This window comes from Petromyzon marinus, unplaced genomic scaffold (genome assembly GCF_048934315.1).
Source record: "Petromyzon marinus isolate PM22_M1 ecotype Great Lakes invasive population unplaced genomic scaffold, UKy_Petmar_22M1.pri1.0 PM_G_Scaffold_97, whole genome shotgun sequence".
Taxonomy (NCBI): Eukaryota; Metazoa; Chordata; class Hyperoartia; order Petromyzontiformes; family Petromyzontidae; genus Petromyzon; species Petromyzon marinus.
Window position 1 is genome coordinate 195,907 of NW_027423054.1, and position 16,787 is coordinate 212,693.

A 16,787-nucleotide genomic window follows, 5' to 3' on the forward strand; every position below is an offset into this window, starting at 1 on the left:
GACGTCACATCAAAATGCGCAACTTTAAATATTTTCTCCTACTACATCAGAGTGCAGCGCCACATTAAAATACGCACTACAATGACAAGAGTTTAAAGCGATTTGAAGCATGTTTTATTTTTTGGGGGGGGGGGGCAGAACTTTGTGAGGTCATATTTGAGGGGGGGGGGTCTGACTTTTTGTGACGCCATGTGACGAAGGAGGGTCAAAAATCGTCCAAAATCGCTTGACGTCATTTATGGACGGCCCCTAACTCATTTGAAGGACAATGTAGACAAATTATTATCGAGGCTTCACCCCCCCACCCCCCCCCCCGTTTCCTATGCGTACATTGTCAGTAGACCCCCCATACGCAAGCGTACACATTTGGGTTAATCCCCCCTCCCCCCTCCATGCGTACGTACTAAATGGATGGCCCCTTATAACCCTAACTACAAAGGCAGAACCCTCACGTCACATGATCTCCGTAACGATGTTGAGACAAAGTAAAAAGGACGTCATGATGAACAAGGGATTATAACTTTTAAATGAAATTGGTCTGTGTCACTGCAGCCTTACTGATTGAACGCAAATTGACGCAATGAATATATCACGTCGCGATCTGCTTTTCGCTTGCAAGTTTCAGACTTATTGCAATACACCCGTCCCTTGGATCGGCAAAAGGAGAGTCTATTATAAAACCCACAGTGTGGTTTGCTTTGCGGTGATAAGGGGAGTTTTAACAAACGCATTGTGTCCCGTGTGTGCGTAGACCTATCCGAAATCTCAATTTGCATTGGTTTGGTGATTTGTGACAAGACACAAAATTCTGTAAAAAAATATCTCTCTTTCTCAAGTGTGACAGAGCTTAAACCCACGTGTGTTTTGCGTGTATTACACGGCGCAGTGTGATTGTAAATGTTTTTCTGGACTAACTTATAAAACATACCCTGAGCGTTAACCAAGTAAAGCTCCCACTGCCTTTAACATAAATCTGTGAACATGTGTTTTTACATATGTTTTTTTAAGATATGCATAAAATACAGTTCTGTATATTAGAGTATTTGTTGATGAAGGTTCTTGCTCTGTGATGTCCAATCTTGTTTTGAATTAATTTTTTATTGCTATCGTTTGGCTTTCAAGAGCACCCAATGAGCAATACTGAACTCACTCTGTATCCAGTCGAGACTTGACACCTTTGTTAGTTCGGCTTTAATTACAATGGCTGTAAACAATGTAAGAACCTGGCAGTCACCACCCCTCTCCACTTAAGATCAAATTATTGTTCTTGGTGACTTTTTTATTGAGATAGCAGTTATTGCCATCGTTATTGTTGCGTATTATTTTAAACAATCGTTTAGAAATAAAGTTAATAAAGTCCCACGCCGTGTGGCGCTGTGAACGAAGCCGCCCGGGTCGAGAATCTGCGGAGTTCAAATCCCCGTCAGTGTGGGCGTCCACTCGGTCCATCATCCTTCCCGTGGTCGGTGAAATCGGGCATGGCTTTGTGGGAAGTCAACAGCAGTCATCTTCTATAGAGAGCGGACCCCCGTCACGGTCGTGTGAGATTTCCACCGCGGGCTCAGGGAAGCCGCTTGGCTCGCGAATGGACAGTGGCAACGCTCGGTGTAAGCAAACCATGCAAAGGTGTGTGTGCCCAGTGGCTTGACGGGCCCTGGAGGAATGACACCATTAATGTGGTGCACCAAACAAAACACCTCGAATTCAGATTCTTACATATATAAAACGTAATTCTAATAACAATGTGAACATAATGTTAATAGTGAAATTAGTCCATTGCCTTCATTCCATCGCAAAAAACTGCGCACGACATAATTACGTTACATCGCTTGCTCACGTATACACCGTGTGGAGTCGGGCGAGGCACCCACAAAGGATGTCTGCTCAGGCCTCCTCCCAGCTGGGCGGGCACCACCGCCACCGCCGTTGCCCGGCCCTGCAGTCACCACCGCCGCCACTGCCCGGCTCCGGCGTCCTCGACCGACTGCGTCCCCTCTCGCCGTCGCCCTTCCGCTGGCCCGGGGGGCACCCCGACGCCCCCCTCGCTCGTCGACGCGCCCCCCTCCCGCCTCTTCCACCGGCCGCGCTAGCCGCTCCCTCCGCCTGAGCGGCGCTCTGAGCCGCGCCGGCAAACGTGGCTGCAGTAGCGTGCCAGCAGGTGGAGCAGCTCGGCCAGGTTGAGCAACAGACAGACGGCCGACGCGGCCAGCATGAAGATGGTGAAGATGGTCTTCTCGGTGGGGCGCGAAACGAAGCAGTCCACGGTGTTGGGGCAGGGCGACGCGTCGCACTTGAGGAGCCGCGGCATCGTAACGCCGCTGTAGATGAAGTGGAACGTGTAGAGGAAAGAGCACTCGAAGACGACGCGAAAGAGCACGCTCACCACGTACGTGCACAGCAGCACGCCGTCGGTTGGCGGCTTCAATATGGCGACGTCGCAGGGCCGCCCGCACCGCCGCGTCTTCCGCTTGGCCCTGCGGTGGCGGTGAGCGATGTGCATGGCCACGAGCAGCGCCGGCGTCGACACGAAGATGAGCTGCAGGGCCCAGAGGCGCACTTTCGAGATGGGGAAGTAGTGGTCGTAGCACACGTTCTGGCAGCCCGGCTGCAGCGTGTTGCACACAAAACCGGACTTCTCATCGCCACACACTCTCTCGGCCGCCACCACCAGCACCATGATGCGGAAGATGAAGAGCACGGAGAGCCACACGTGGCCGATGGACGTGGAGTAGCGATTGGCGCCGCTCAGCACCGCGTAGAGGCCGGCCCAGTTCATGGTGCCAGCCGGCCTCGTCTTGCTGCCAGGTGCTGAGCGAAGGGGCTTGGGTTGATGAATTTACTCGGTTCCACTCTCCCGTTCCCTGTTCAAAGACAGAAATGGAGATAAACGAGTTAAGGAGTTTTTAATCTATCGTGCGCAGGGATACGTCGAGTCATCGATTACCATAGATTTTTACGCGTTCCGGACACGTGCATCGAACAATGGGTGTGATAAACGACTGTTTAAAACTTTAATGATGTGCGAAGTCATCATCGTGTGTCACCTCCAATCCAGGAATTGACAGTCGTGCATTTCCCATCTCGTCCTGCCCCATTTTTGTGTAACATGCCGCACTTCGTCTGTCCTTGTGAACCAAACCACTTCAATACCTCTAGAGCAGTGGTTCTTAAACCTGTGATGCACGCACCCCTTGGGCGTGCGAGATGCCCTTTATCTGGTGGTGCGAGAAATGGCTCGATGTTTTTAGAAGGTAAATCATCCGAACACAAATTAAGCACGGGCACGTACGCACAACCTACTTTGTTTCATAAAACCCTCCATGTATTTATTAACATTGCACATTTTGTTAAATAACTGAGAGCCAAAGGGGTGCAAGGCTGCAGTAAAGGTGAAGAATCACTGATGTAGACTACCGGAGCAAGCGACACTGCAATAGCGAGACACGCACATTTGAGAAACAATACAAACGAGACCAAAAGGACAGATGACTGAATTAGATTGTGAACTTGAATTCTAACAATATGATCCCTCGTTACCTGACCAGTTGGCCGGTGATGGCTATACTGCACATGGCCTCTAGTCCAGAACCGTGGAGGCAGCGTGGGTTGGTGGATCACACAAATGTTGTGAAACTTCCTTGCCGTGTGCTTCGGGGAGGTTGCCGAACTCTGGCTCATCAGGAGAAAGCGGTGCAGCAAACGTGGACTCCATCTATTTTTACGTTTCATACCTTCATACTTAGATACTGGCAAAAAAAGGTCCCATGATATGTGGATTCCATCTATTCCATCTGCATGGGATAGAGCGTTGCCCCCTTCACACGCGTGGGTTCTCTAGGTGCTCCAGTTTCAACTTTGCAGAGTTGCGCCACTCACAGTGCTTGGATCGGCAAACACCAAGCCCAAGGCAGTTCAGCAAACTGCATTGTCGTACTCTACTTCTATGCTCCCACGTCGAGGATCCCCATTTCCACGTCATCGATCAAAGTGGTGAAACGCGGTCAAATATCCCCAACGGCATACGTGGCCTGGGTTCACCTTCATCTAACAGTGGAGTGAAAGAAGGGCTGTAAATAATCACTCGCCTTTCGCCCATCCAGTGACGGGTGCATTGCGATAAATGTGAAACTTGCAAGCGAAAAGCTGACCGCGACGTCTCACTCGTTACATCAATGCGTGTGCAATTTGTAAGGGCGTGGTGACACAGACCTATTTCGTGTAAAGGTTATAATTCCTTGTTCATCGTGACGTCCTTCTTACTTTGATGTCTCAACAACAGCGTTACGGAGATCGCGTGACGTGAGGGTTCCGCCTTTGTCGTGAGGGTTGTAAATTGACGCTGAGGCACCTCGCCCCCCCCCCCCCCATGTGGAGTGACGTCAGCCGCTAATTATTATGAATGGGGGGGGGGGTGTCCATTTGGAGGACGTCACCTTATAATTATTATTGAGTGGGGCTGTTCCATGTGGAGTGACGTCACCTGCTCATGATTATTAATGAGGGGGGAGGGTGCTCCATGTGGAGTGACGTCACCTGCTCATGCTTATTAATGAGGGGGGAGGGTGCTCCATGTGGAGTGACGTCACCTGCTCATGATTATTAACGAGGGGAGCTGGTCGATGTGGAGGACGTCACTTGCGCGTGATTATATCACTATGTAACACGATTTCTGTTCCCGGGTAGTAAAGTGTTATTTTATAATTGCCTTTGCCTCAAAAGTATAGAAAATGGCTATTATTCCCCACAAACTTTGCTTTTGTGCCCAGGACAGTGATATTGAGAAATTTACCAATTTTTCAATGAGAAACCGTGGTGTGCATTTGTGTCATTAATTAAGCCACGTAAGCAATTTGAACAAATGTATACAACTGGGAGTGTCCAATGCAACATTCTTGAGTTGAATATCATGGACAGCGCTAAAGAGGAAGGCCATAATCCCCAACGTCTTTGAGACGGCACTTGTCACGTGGAAAGAGAAACTACTCCAATGCTGTGTGGAAGTGGACTGTAATATTCCAACACACGTGTCTACTACAGCTGACACAGAATGTGTCCGTGTGGCATTAGTGAAACTGTCACACACCTTAAACATGGCTGCGCCATTTTAGCATCACCAAATTCTAACTACAGCAGGAGATGTATTTTATTATTACAAGCTTTTATTTAACTCACTCTTGTCTGTCATATCCTCAACTATGTTGTATCCTCAAATCTTGTAACTCAATTTTAACCCACTTCCCAATGTCGTATCGACTGCAATACGATATTCTATCATAAAAAATAGATATTTTGAAGCAATCTTTTATATATCTTACGTTTAGGCTAGGGTCTAATTGTCCACTGCTCAACTGACGTTGGCTGTAAATCACCACGGGCCCCTTACGTTGTGGCAAGCTTCGGGGCCACTTCCTGGAGTCGTGGAGTTCTGCCATTACTCGTACGGTACATTTCAACGAAGCGTGTTTAAAAAAAAAAACGTATTTTTAAATGTTACTTATTTTAAATATATACAGTTGGAGCCATTTTGTTAATCTTTTGCTGGACGAGGGACTCCCCACGCCGTCCCGGGTCGCGATTTGACCATACTTCACCACGCTAGTCCGTGTGGCTTGGTGGAGGAGGGTAGCGCAAACGTGGGAGCATAGTAACATTGTACTCTACAATGGATGTCTGCCACTCACCAACGTTGCACAGTCCCGCAGCTGCCTACAACAACAACGTCCCATCACAAGGGAAAAACACACAAATAGACAATCACTACGAGTACACTCACCACCACGTAGCTGTCAACCCCATATCAGTGCCCTACCTTATTACAGATCAATTCAGACCATATTGGCCACCACGTGTCTTTATAAATAACAGGTCCCTGCAGGGTGGGCTGGTAGGACAAGTCTCTGCGCTGTCTATTGAAGGGGGATGGACGGACGGACACATTAATCTATTGCAGGCTGGTACACTCAGTTTACAACTTCGTTCCTACCAGTATCAACGTTCATCCTACGGAGTCCCATCACAATGTAGAAACACAAACAAATAGACAAAATTATGTTACCAAAGCATGTTTTTTTGCCCGTATTGAAACGGCTGTACCCCGAATGGCCGTGAAAACTCAATGTCTCTGTACAAGAATACGGGGTAAACCGTACGGGTTGACAGCTGTGATGCATCAAAAGATAACTTAACCCGTCGTTGTGTTACCTCGTTTAACCAAAGGCTTCAAACTCGCGTGGAACAGCCCGAAACCCAAAGCATGAGGACAAACACAAAGATGGGTATATCACGAGAGAAAAACCCCTACATATTTACCAATAACACTGTACTTAAAAATACTGTAGTGCATAATCGGGCAATGGCCCTTTTTCATAACACCTCTGTTACTGACGATTGTCTTTCGGCCTTTTTTCTTACGACTGCTGCCTGTGTATCTTACTTTGAAAACAGTTCCACAAAGCATGTCTAATTCTTTGTGACAGACTAGGCCCGAGATGCCAGGGAGGGCCTGAATGGCCTGGATTGCCTACCGAGGAGACGCCTTCCCCGGCGGGGAGCAACCACAGCCTGCGGTGTCACCACCGCACGGGGTCACACAACACCGGATTTTTTTTTGGTCAAAATTTTAAACCAAAACACCCACTTACCGGTTCGCGTGAGTTCAATCCTGCTCAAAGTTTTATGGGGCGAGAGAAATTGTTCGTGCAAGTTTAGGGGGGGGGGAGTTGTTATGTTCTGAACAGTTTCGAAGCGTCCTGGGAGCCGCGCTTGAGGCGTCAGCCATTTGCACTTGGGAGCTACCACTCCCAGCAAAGGGTTGATGCTCAAACTATCAATCTTATATTTCGATTTAAAGCTTTCGTGACTGCAATGATTCATCTTCTTTGGTTCTTTCGGTAAAGTCACGTAGAATGAGAATAAAATAATAAATTGATAAAATAAAATAACACAATAATATTCTCACGACGTTTCGGCCACAACACAAGCGGCCTTCATCAGGTGAAGGGAGCGAGACTGTCTGGTAGGACAGCGCTGGAGTGAGAGAGCCACGTTCAGATCACGGCTTTTAAGCTGTGTGAGAGGAACAAAGAGCCTTGACGAAGGAATTAGCATAAAATTTAGCATTGAAATGGCTGAATGATTAGCTTGTGACTGGTCACAGAAATAGCTATGTTAAAAGTTAAAGCATACACATCCGCAGAGGCACCCATTGTTAAAAGGAATTAGCATAGAATTTAGCATTGAAATAGCTAAATTAAGGCATTCGCTTGTAACTGCTACAGAAATAGTTACGTTGAAGTCAGAGCATACACATTCACCGAGGCACTTAGTACAAATCAAAACAGGAGAATTTAGCATTGAAATAACTAGGCGAATTTAGCATTGAAATAACTGGGTGATTTGCTAGTGACTGGTCACAGAAATGACTACACATCTGAGCTATTCACAGTACTATATAGTGAACCAATAAAAACTAAAATATAAATTACCTTCATGTTATCAATAAACTCTATATTCTCCAATCAGCTAAGCTGATTGGAGAATAAAGGCAATGCCACTGTCATCATGGACAAAACAGAATATAACAACAAAATTCAAGAACTACTCAACGATGGCAGCTATACAAAAATAAAAAGAGATCCCACCAACAGCCTGGTCACCAAAACGAACAAAATTATCTCTGATTCAACAGCATTAATTGATGAGAACAAACAGTTCTTGTTGAAACCCTCTGCTGCCAGACCACCAAGATTATATGGCCTTCCAAAGATACACAAAGAAGATACACCCCTTCGTCCCATCGTCTCTACTATCAGCTCCCCCACCTACAAACTGGCACGTTTTCTGGCTGATATACTGCGACCTTTCACTGGAAAAACCACCTCTGTGGTACTAAATTCTACTCACCTGGTATCGACAATCAAAGCCATTTCCCTGTCCCCAAACGACCTGCTTGTCAGTTTTGATGTGGTGTCCTTGTTCACCAAAGTCCCGGTACCTGACACCATCGCTATCATTGAAGACCTGGTTCATCAAGGACTGCATACTGATGTACCCCCCCTGGTGAGACATTGCTTAACCAACACATACTTCACCTGGAATGGAACTTTCTACAAACAAACTGAGGGCACCCCAATGGGCTCCCCCCTATCTCCGGTTGTAGCCAACGTATTCATGGAAAATTTTGAAACTGACGCCATCCAGACTGCCACTCTACGCCCGACCTTATGGAAGAGGTACGTTGATGACACCTTTGTCATCTGGCCACATGGCCAGCCTGCTCTAGACCAATTCCGCGACCACATCAATTCCATACACCCAGCCATCAGATTTACCATGGAGGTCGAAAAAGATGGCAAACTACCCTTTCTGGATGTCTTAATTAAAAGGAGACATGATGGTTCAATGAGCCACTCTGTCTACAGGAAAGCTACCCATACAGATGCTTACTTGAAACCGGATTCCCACCACCATCCATCCCAGAAGAACTGCCTCATCAAGACTCTATACCATAGAGCCCAATGCATTTCCGACCAGGAACACATTACCAGTGAACTCAAGCACGTACACCAGGCTCTCAGGGCTAATGGCTACTCCGACTACACAATCCGCAAAGCCATCACTCCAGTCATGAAGAAGGATCCTCTTGTGGAGCCACTCAAAACCATCACCTTACCCTACATTGCAGGGGTCACTAAAAAGATCTCCAAAATCCTGAATAAACACAAGATCCAGGTCCGATTCAACACAGTACACAAAATCCGTGATTTAGTTCCATCTGTAAAAGATGATCTTCCAGACATGCAGCACCTGGGCGTTTACAAACTAAAGTGCCTCTGTGGTAGTAGCTACATTGGAGAAACCAAAAGACATATCTCGGACCGCATCCGCGAACATAAAGCAGACTTGAAACACGGTAAGACGAACTCCTCTGCCGTGGCAGATCACTGTTACAATTCAGTGGGCTCACATGACATTGACTTCTCCAAGACGGAGGTTCTTTGCAAACCAACTGGCTACCATGAGAGATTCGTTCATGAGGCCATTCACATATACAAGCACAGAGACAATTTCAACTGAGAAGATGGATTCAGGCTTAGTAACCACTGGAAAGATGTGTTAAATCATTTCTGTTCTTAATTAATTGTAATTTTACGATGACCTTCAGACCGCAGCTCTTTCGCCAGCATTGCCTCTTAATACCTCTCACACCACGGTTAATGGTATGGTTTACAACATGGAGTATACTAGGGCTTCGCAGCTGTCTCTCTCCCCCTCCTCTGTTCCGACCATGGACGAACTCGTCCGTCTGAACGGGGCCCGTAGCTATCCGTGGTACGGAAATTTGAGGGTAAGAATCCACCCATTTTTTCGCCATATAGCATTGTGATATATAACGACTTATGGTTGGTAGCTTAGCTGATTGGAGAATATAGAGTTTATTGATAACATGAAGGTAATTTATATTTTAGTTTTTATTGGTTCACTATATAGTACTGTGAATAGCTCAGATGTGTAGTCATTTCTGTGACCAGTCACTAGCAAATCACCCAGTTATTTCAATGCTAAATTCGCCTAGTTATTTCAATGCTAAATTCTCCTGTTTTGATTTGTACTAAGTGCCTCGGTGAATGTGTATGCTCTGACTTCAACGTAACTATTTCTGTAGCAGTTACAAGCGAATGCCTTAATTTAGCTATTTCAATGCTAAATTCTATGCTAATTCCTTTTAACAATGGGTGCCTCTGCGGATGTGTATGCTTTAACTTTTAACATAGCTATTTCTGTGACCAGTCACAAGCTAATCATTCAGCCATTTCAATGCTAAATTTTATGCTAATTCCTTCGTCAAGGCTCTTTGTTCCTCTCACACAGCTTAAAAGCCGTGATCTGAACGTGGCTCTCTCACTCCAGCGCTGTCCTACCAGACAGTCTCGCTCCCTTCACCTGATGAAGGCCGCTTGTGTTGTGGCCGAAACGTCGTGAGAATATTATTGTGTTATTTTATTTTATCAATTTATTATTTTATTCTCATTCTACGTGACTTTACCGAAAGAACCAAAGAATATTAATCTTATACTTTCACTTCCATCACATAATTGGAATCATATTTACTCGAACAATATATGCTGAATGATCTACTATGAAATATATATTAGATATTCACGGTCGCTTTGTCATTGTATTGCTGTTGGAGATGTATATATTTATATATTAAAAATATATCGCGTCTGTGACCCCCCCAATTTAAAGCGGTAAGTTGGTTCGTTCCAAATTATGACGTTCACACAATGCAAACGCTTACAAAGTTCGGAACGCTCTTCCAGAATTGTACAATATTTTTAAAGTTATTAACTCCAAAAGTTATCTCGATATGGCGATACTACGATATTCTGTAATAATATCCACCATAATCGTATCGTACATTTTTTCCACACGCACACACACACACGCACGTGCACACACACACAACAACAACAACCGCCATTCGCCACTAAGTGGCGGTGACGTCACCACGACGCTTGTGCCAGACCATGTGCACCTTGAGGCCACGTGAAGTGTCGAACGCCCGCGGGCAGGAGGTCACGGGGCAGATCCAGGTGCCACGGGTCGGCTGACTGAGATGACTGAGATGACTGGCTGATGCACCACCTGCGTCCCCTACTGTGCCAATCTGCTGTGCTTTAGCCACCCGGCGCTCCGCTCGTTGTTGTGAGCGTCGCTCCTCCGCCCTCCGTTGTTGTTGGAGGGCGACTGCCTCCAACTGCCCAGTAGCAGCGTCCTTCACGAGCCTCCTCCATAGAGTCCGATCTTGACACCGCTGGTACCAGTCATCGGCAAGTCCACTCAGCTCCACGTCCTCCTGTACCACATCACTCCATCTCTTCTCTAGCACGTGCCACGCCCGATTAGCCCCCTCGATCCGTTTAAACAAAAGCTGTTTCGGCATGCGGTGGCTGGGCATGCAGGCTACATGACCCAGCCAACGCAGCCTTGTCTGCCGGAGGAGCTCACCGATGGGACCTTGCCCAGATCTTTCAAGGATATGTGAGCTCCTCACACAATCCAGCCTGGTTAAACCCAAGATGGATCGTAGGCAGGCTAGCCTAAATGTTTCTAACCGGCGAAGATGTTCCATTAGGGGGGTCCACGTTTCGCAAGCATAGAGAAGGGAAGGAATGACCGAAGCCGAGAAGACCTGAAGCTTAGTGCGGAGAGATAGACCAGGTAGCTTCCACACAGCGTTACGCAACCGATGAAAAGATATTGCCGCTCGACTGATTCGGAGTGAGACCTCTGCTGTTAAACTGGAGCCGGTCATAAGCACACTGCCCAGGTATGGGAAACTCTCCACTCTCTCCACAACTGCCCCATCACCAATTGGGAGTTGTGGGGGTGGAGTGTCCGATGGTACAAAATACCCAGGCAGGTGCTTAGTTTTGGTGAGGCTGATGGTAAGGCCCCATCTGTTAGTGGCATGCTCTAGTCTCAGCAGCAGCATCTCCAACTCCTCCTCTGAATGAGCAGCTATTACCAAATCATCTGCATACATAACGCCATCCCTTGACCGCACCCGGGCATCGATCAGCCTCCCATTATATCTGTACCAAATGGAGATTCCCCTGGTACAGCTATTGAAGGCTTCATGAACTACGTGGTCAAAATAGATGTTAAATAATGTGGGAGCCAGAGGACATCCCTGTCGCACCCCAAGGTGTACAGGGAATGGCTCTGACTCCCGGCCATGGAGTTTTACCCGGGCCCGCTCACCATCATGAAGGTCCTTAATGATCGTGAGCAGAGGGTCAGGTACTCCAAAAGCACGAAGAACAACCCAGAGCCCAGGCCTACTGATGGTATCATAGGCCTTGACCAGGTCAATAAAGCAGAGATGTAGGTCTTGTTGGAATTCCCTACACCTCTGCTGTAGCAGACGGACAGAAAATATGGCATCTGTGCAGGACCGCCCCTTCCTGAAACCGCATTGGGGCTCCGCAAGCCTCTCCTCAGCGTGCCTGGCAAGGTGATGTTGAATAATCCTTGCAGGACCTTTCCCGGAACACTGAGGAGTGAGATGCCCCTGTAGTTGTTACAGTCTGTGCGGTCCCCCTTCTTAAAGAGGGGGACCACCAGGGGCATCCTTCCAATCCTGCGGAACTCGTCCAGTGGTCCAGACTGTTGTTATGATGTCATATAGGGCAGTCTGTGCACAAACGCCACCCTCCCTCAGCATTTCGCTTGGGAGATCATCTCTACCCGGTGCCTTTACTGGTCTCAAGACTCCAGATCGCCTTCTGTACTTCCTCAACAGATGGCACCTCAGCCAGCCACTCACAGGGGGTGACTTCCAATATTTGAGGCACTGCAGCCTCACCAGGGTCATCCCCACTTTGTGCCACGATGTTTTCTTGGCTGAGGGATTTCCCCTCCCCCAGGACCTCACAGAAATGCTCAGCAAATCTGCAAACCTGTTCCTGGGGGTTGGAAATTGGATCACCATTTTTTCCCCTAATGATGGTAATAGGTGTGGCGCTGCAGGTTACTTTTTTGATGGAGTTAAATAGAGATTTGTGATCACGGGCCACGGAGGCAGACTCCATCTCCTCAGCAACCCGCGACCACCACCCATCCTTGCAGCGCCTCACGGCTCTCTGAACCTCCGAGCGAAGGCTGCGGTAAGCCTCCTCATTCTCTGACGTAGGATTTTGTAGCCGATGACAGTGGGCCTGTCGCTTTGCTCAACCATCCTGAACACCTCCTCTGTCAGCCAGGGTCTCTGGGGAGGTCTGGACCGCGTACCCAAAGCAGACATTGCAGCTGCATGAGTCACAGTCCTTAACCTCGCCCATTTACCCTCGACATCAGGAGGAGTGGGGGACGATGCCAACCCCAGCCGCAAGCGATGATGAAATTCTCGCTTGCAACTTTCATCAGATAACTGAGACCAGGCCACTTTAGGTTGGAATGGGGTCCTGGGTGTACACCCATCACCGGAGTGGAAGAATGGCAGGCGCATCTTACAGATGACTAGTCGATGGTCAGAGGGCAGATCAGCTCCACGGGAGGTCCTGGTGTCATAGACATGGGCTCGCATCCGCTGGTCTGTCACTATGTAGTCCTGCTTGGACCCGGCATGCATCCATGATATTGTGTGGATGCGCCGATGCCGGAAGAGCGTGTTGGTAATTACAAGCCCATGGGCTGCACACAAATCTAGCAGCCTCCTACCGTTGTTATTGAGCTGATCTGGCTCATGCCTTCCAATCACTCCAGACCAGGTGCCAGCATCATGACCAACTCGGGCATTGAAGTCACCCAACAAGATGACTCTATCCCGAGGGGCCACTTTAGCCAGCACCTGTGACAGGTCATAGAAGGCATCTGACTCATCTGATTTGCCTGCATGCCTCCATGAATGTTCGTCTTCGGTAGGGGCATAAGTAACCACGACCACCACTCCTCGCCTCCGGTTGATGGGAAGGCGAGCCCAAAGTAGCCTGGGGCTTACCGCTTCCCACACCTCACCGCCATGCTCCCACGCCCCCTTCATTCTTTTGTTCAAAAGAAGAGCGACACCCTGATGTTTGGCAGTCTGCTGCCCTGAGGAGAGGACTGTCCACCCCTTACGGTGGCAGGAGCCAGAACTGGTCCACCGGACCTCCTGAATGCCACAGAGATCCAGGTGGTACCGGTCCAGCTCCCGACAGAGGAGTGGCAGCCCCTCCTCCGCAGTGAGTGTTCGATCATTCCACGTGGCCACACGAAGTGACTTTTTGTTGTTTCTGGAGGTGTCCCGAGGGTAGAGATTCAATCTCCTGGCTCCGCCAATTGGGGTTTGGCCAGGAGACGTCATAGACGCCTTTCCCCCCAGGGCCTCCGGCACAAGCTTATTAGTCACATATTTCAGTCGTGGTTTAGTGGTACATTTTTGAAGGTGGAGGGGTTACCAGCCCCTCGCACCCGTCCAGAGCCCCCATTTAACCTCTGTGGTGGTCACAGACGCCATGAGGGGAGGAGCCAATCGGAATTGGCCCTCCCCCACAGCACTGTCCACGACAGAGTTGCCCGTCCGGCACCGCGAGGAGGTAGGGGGTTGTTTTGACGGACTAAACAGACACACACAGACACACACAGATAGATTAACACACTCACTGATGCTGCTGGTATAGCTAGGTCTGCTGTGACTCTGTACACACACACATACACAGAGACACACACAGACACAAACAGACAGATTAACACACTCACTGATGCTGCTGGTATAGCTGGGTCTGCTGTGACTCTGTACACACACACATACACAGAGACACACACAGACACAAACAGGCAGATTAACACACTCACTGATGCTGCTGGTATAGCTGGGTCTGCTGTGAATCTGTACACACACATACACAGAGACACACACAGACACAAACAGGCAGATTAACACACTCACTGATGCTGCTGGTATAGCTGGGTCTGCTGTGACTCTGTACACACACACATACACAGAGACACAGACAGACACAAACAGATAGATTAACACACTCACTGATGCTGCTGGTATAGCTGGGTCTGCTGTGACTCTGTACACACACACATACACAGAGACACACACAGACACAAACAGGCAGATTAACACACTCACTGATGCTGCTGGTATAGCTGGGTCTGCTGTGACTCTGTACACACACACATACACAGAGACACAGACAGACACAAACAGATAGATTAACACACTCACTGATGCTGCTGGTATAGCTGGGTCTGCTGTGACTCTGTACACACACACATACACAGAGACACACACAGACACAAACAGGCAGATTAACACACTCACTGATGCTGCTGGTATAGCTGGGTCTGCTGTGACTCTGTACACACACACATACACAGAGACACACACAGACACAAACAGGCAGATTAACACACTCACTGATGCTGCTGGTATAGCTGGGTCTGCTGTGACTCTGTACACACACACATACACAGAGACACACACAGACGCAAACAGACAGATTAACACACGCACTGATGCTGCTGGTATAGCTGGGTCTGCTGTGACTCTGAACACACACACATACACAGAGACACACACAGACACAAACAGACAGATTAACACACTCACTGATGCTGCTGGTATAGCTGGGTCTGCTGTGACTCTGTACACACACATACACAGAAACACACACAGACACAAAGAGACAGATTAACACACTCACTGATGCTGCTGGTATAGCTGGGTCTGCTGTGACTCTGTACACACACACACACAGAGACACACACAGACACAAACAGACAGATTAACACACTCACTGATGCTGCTGGTATAGCTGGGTCTGCTGTGACTCTGTACACACACACATACACAGAGACACACACAGACACAAAGAGACAGATTAACACACTCACTGATGCTGCTGGTATAGCTGGGTCTGCTGTGACTCTGTACACACACACATACACAGAGACACACACAGACACAAAGAGACAGATTAACACACTCACTGATGCTGCTGGTATAGCTGGGTCTGCTGTGACTCTGTACACACACATACACAGAGACACACACAGACACAAACAGGCAGATTAACACACTCACTGATGTTGCTGGTATAGCTGGGTCTGCTGTGACTCTGTACACACACACACACAGAGACACACACAGACAAAAAAAACCAGATTAACACACTCACTGATGCTGCTGGTATAGCTGGGTCTGCTGTGACTCTGTACACACACACATACACAGAGACACACACAGACACAAAGAGACAGATTAACACACTCACTGATGCTGCTGGTATAGCTGGGTCTGCTGTGACTCTGTACACACACACATACACAGAGACACACACAGACACAAAGAGACAGATTAACACACTCACTGATGCTGCTGGTATAGCTGGGTCTGCTGTGACTCTGTACACACACATACACAGAGACACACACAGACACAAACAGGCAGATTAACACACTCACTGATGCTGCTGGTATAGCTGGGTCTGCTGTGACTCTGTACACACACACATACACAGAGACACACACAGACACAAAGAGACAGATTAACACACTCACTGATGCTGCTGGTATAGCTGGGTCTGCTGTGACTCTGTACACACACACATACACAGAGACACAGACAGACACAAACAGATAGATTAACACACTCACTGATGCTGCTGGTATAGCTGGGTCTGCTGTGACTCTGTACACACACACATACACAGAGACACACACAGACACAAACAGGCAGATTAACACACTCACTGATGCTGCTGGTATAGCTGGGTCTGCTGTGACTCTGTACACACACATACACAGAGACACACACAGACACAAACAGGCAGATTAACACACTCACTGATGCTGCTGGCATAGCTGGGTCTGCTGTGACTCTGTACACACACACACATACACAGAGACACACACAGACACAAACAGACAGATTAACACACTCACTGATGCCGCTGGTATAGCTGGGTCTGCTGTGACTCTGTACACACACACATACACAGAGACACACACAGACACAAACAGACAGATTAACACACTCACTGATGCTGCTGGTATAGCTGGGTCTGCTATGACTCTGTACACACACACATACACAGAGACACACACAGACACAAACAGGCAGATTAACACACTCACTGATGCTGCTGGTATAGCTGGGTCTGCTGTGACTCTGTACACACACACACACATACACAGAGACACACACAGACACAAACAGACAGATTAACACACTCACTGATGCTGCTGGTATAGCTGGGTCTGCTGTGACTCTGTACATACACACATACACA

At 48.1% G+C, this 16,787-nt stretch overlaps 1 protein-coding gene across 2 annotated transcripts; it reads right to left on the reverse strand.

Moving 5' to 3' along the window:
• Window positions 1–4: 4 nt before the first annotated feature.
• LOC142922457 (gap junction beta-1 protein-like) lies at window positions 5–11,818 on the reverse strand. 2 transcript variants are annotated; one of them, XM_076063259.1, is made up of 2 exons: window positions 10,538–11,818; window positions 5–2,861 (listed from the first exon to the last, which is right to left on the reverse strand). In XM_076063259.1, exon 2 carries the CDS (start codon window positions 2,774–2,776, stop codon window positions 2,087–2,089), a length of 690 nt encoding a protein of 229 aa, XP_075919374.1. In that variant the 5' UTR covers window positions 2,777–2,861; window positions 10,538–11,818; the 3' UTR covers window positions 5–2,086. The 2 variants fall into 2 exon arrangements, with proteins under 2 accessions (XP_075919374.1, XP_075919375.1); XM_076063260.1 differs by lacking the exon at window positions 10,538–11,818 and adding an exon at window positions 5,682–6,147.
• Window positions 11,819–16,787: the final 4,969 nt, after the last annotated feature.

Coding starts and splice junctions, on each gene's coding strand:
- LOC142922457 (XM_076063259.1), bottom strand. CDS start 2,776: ATGAACTGGGCCGGCCTCTACGCGGTGCTGAGCGGCGCCAATCGCTAC.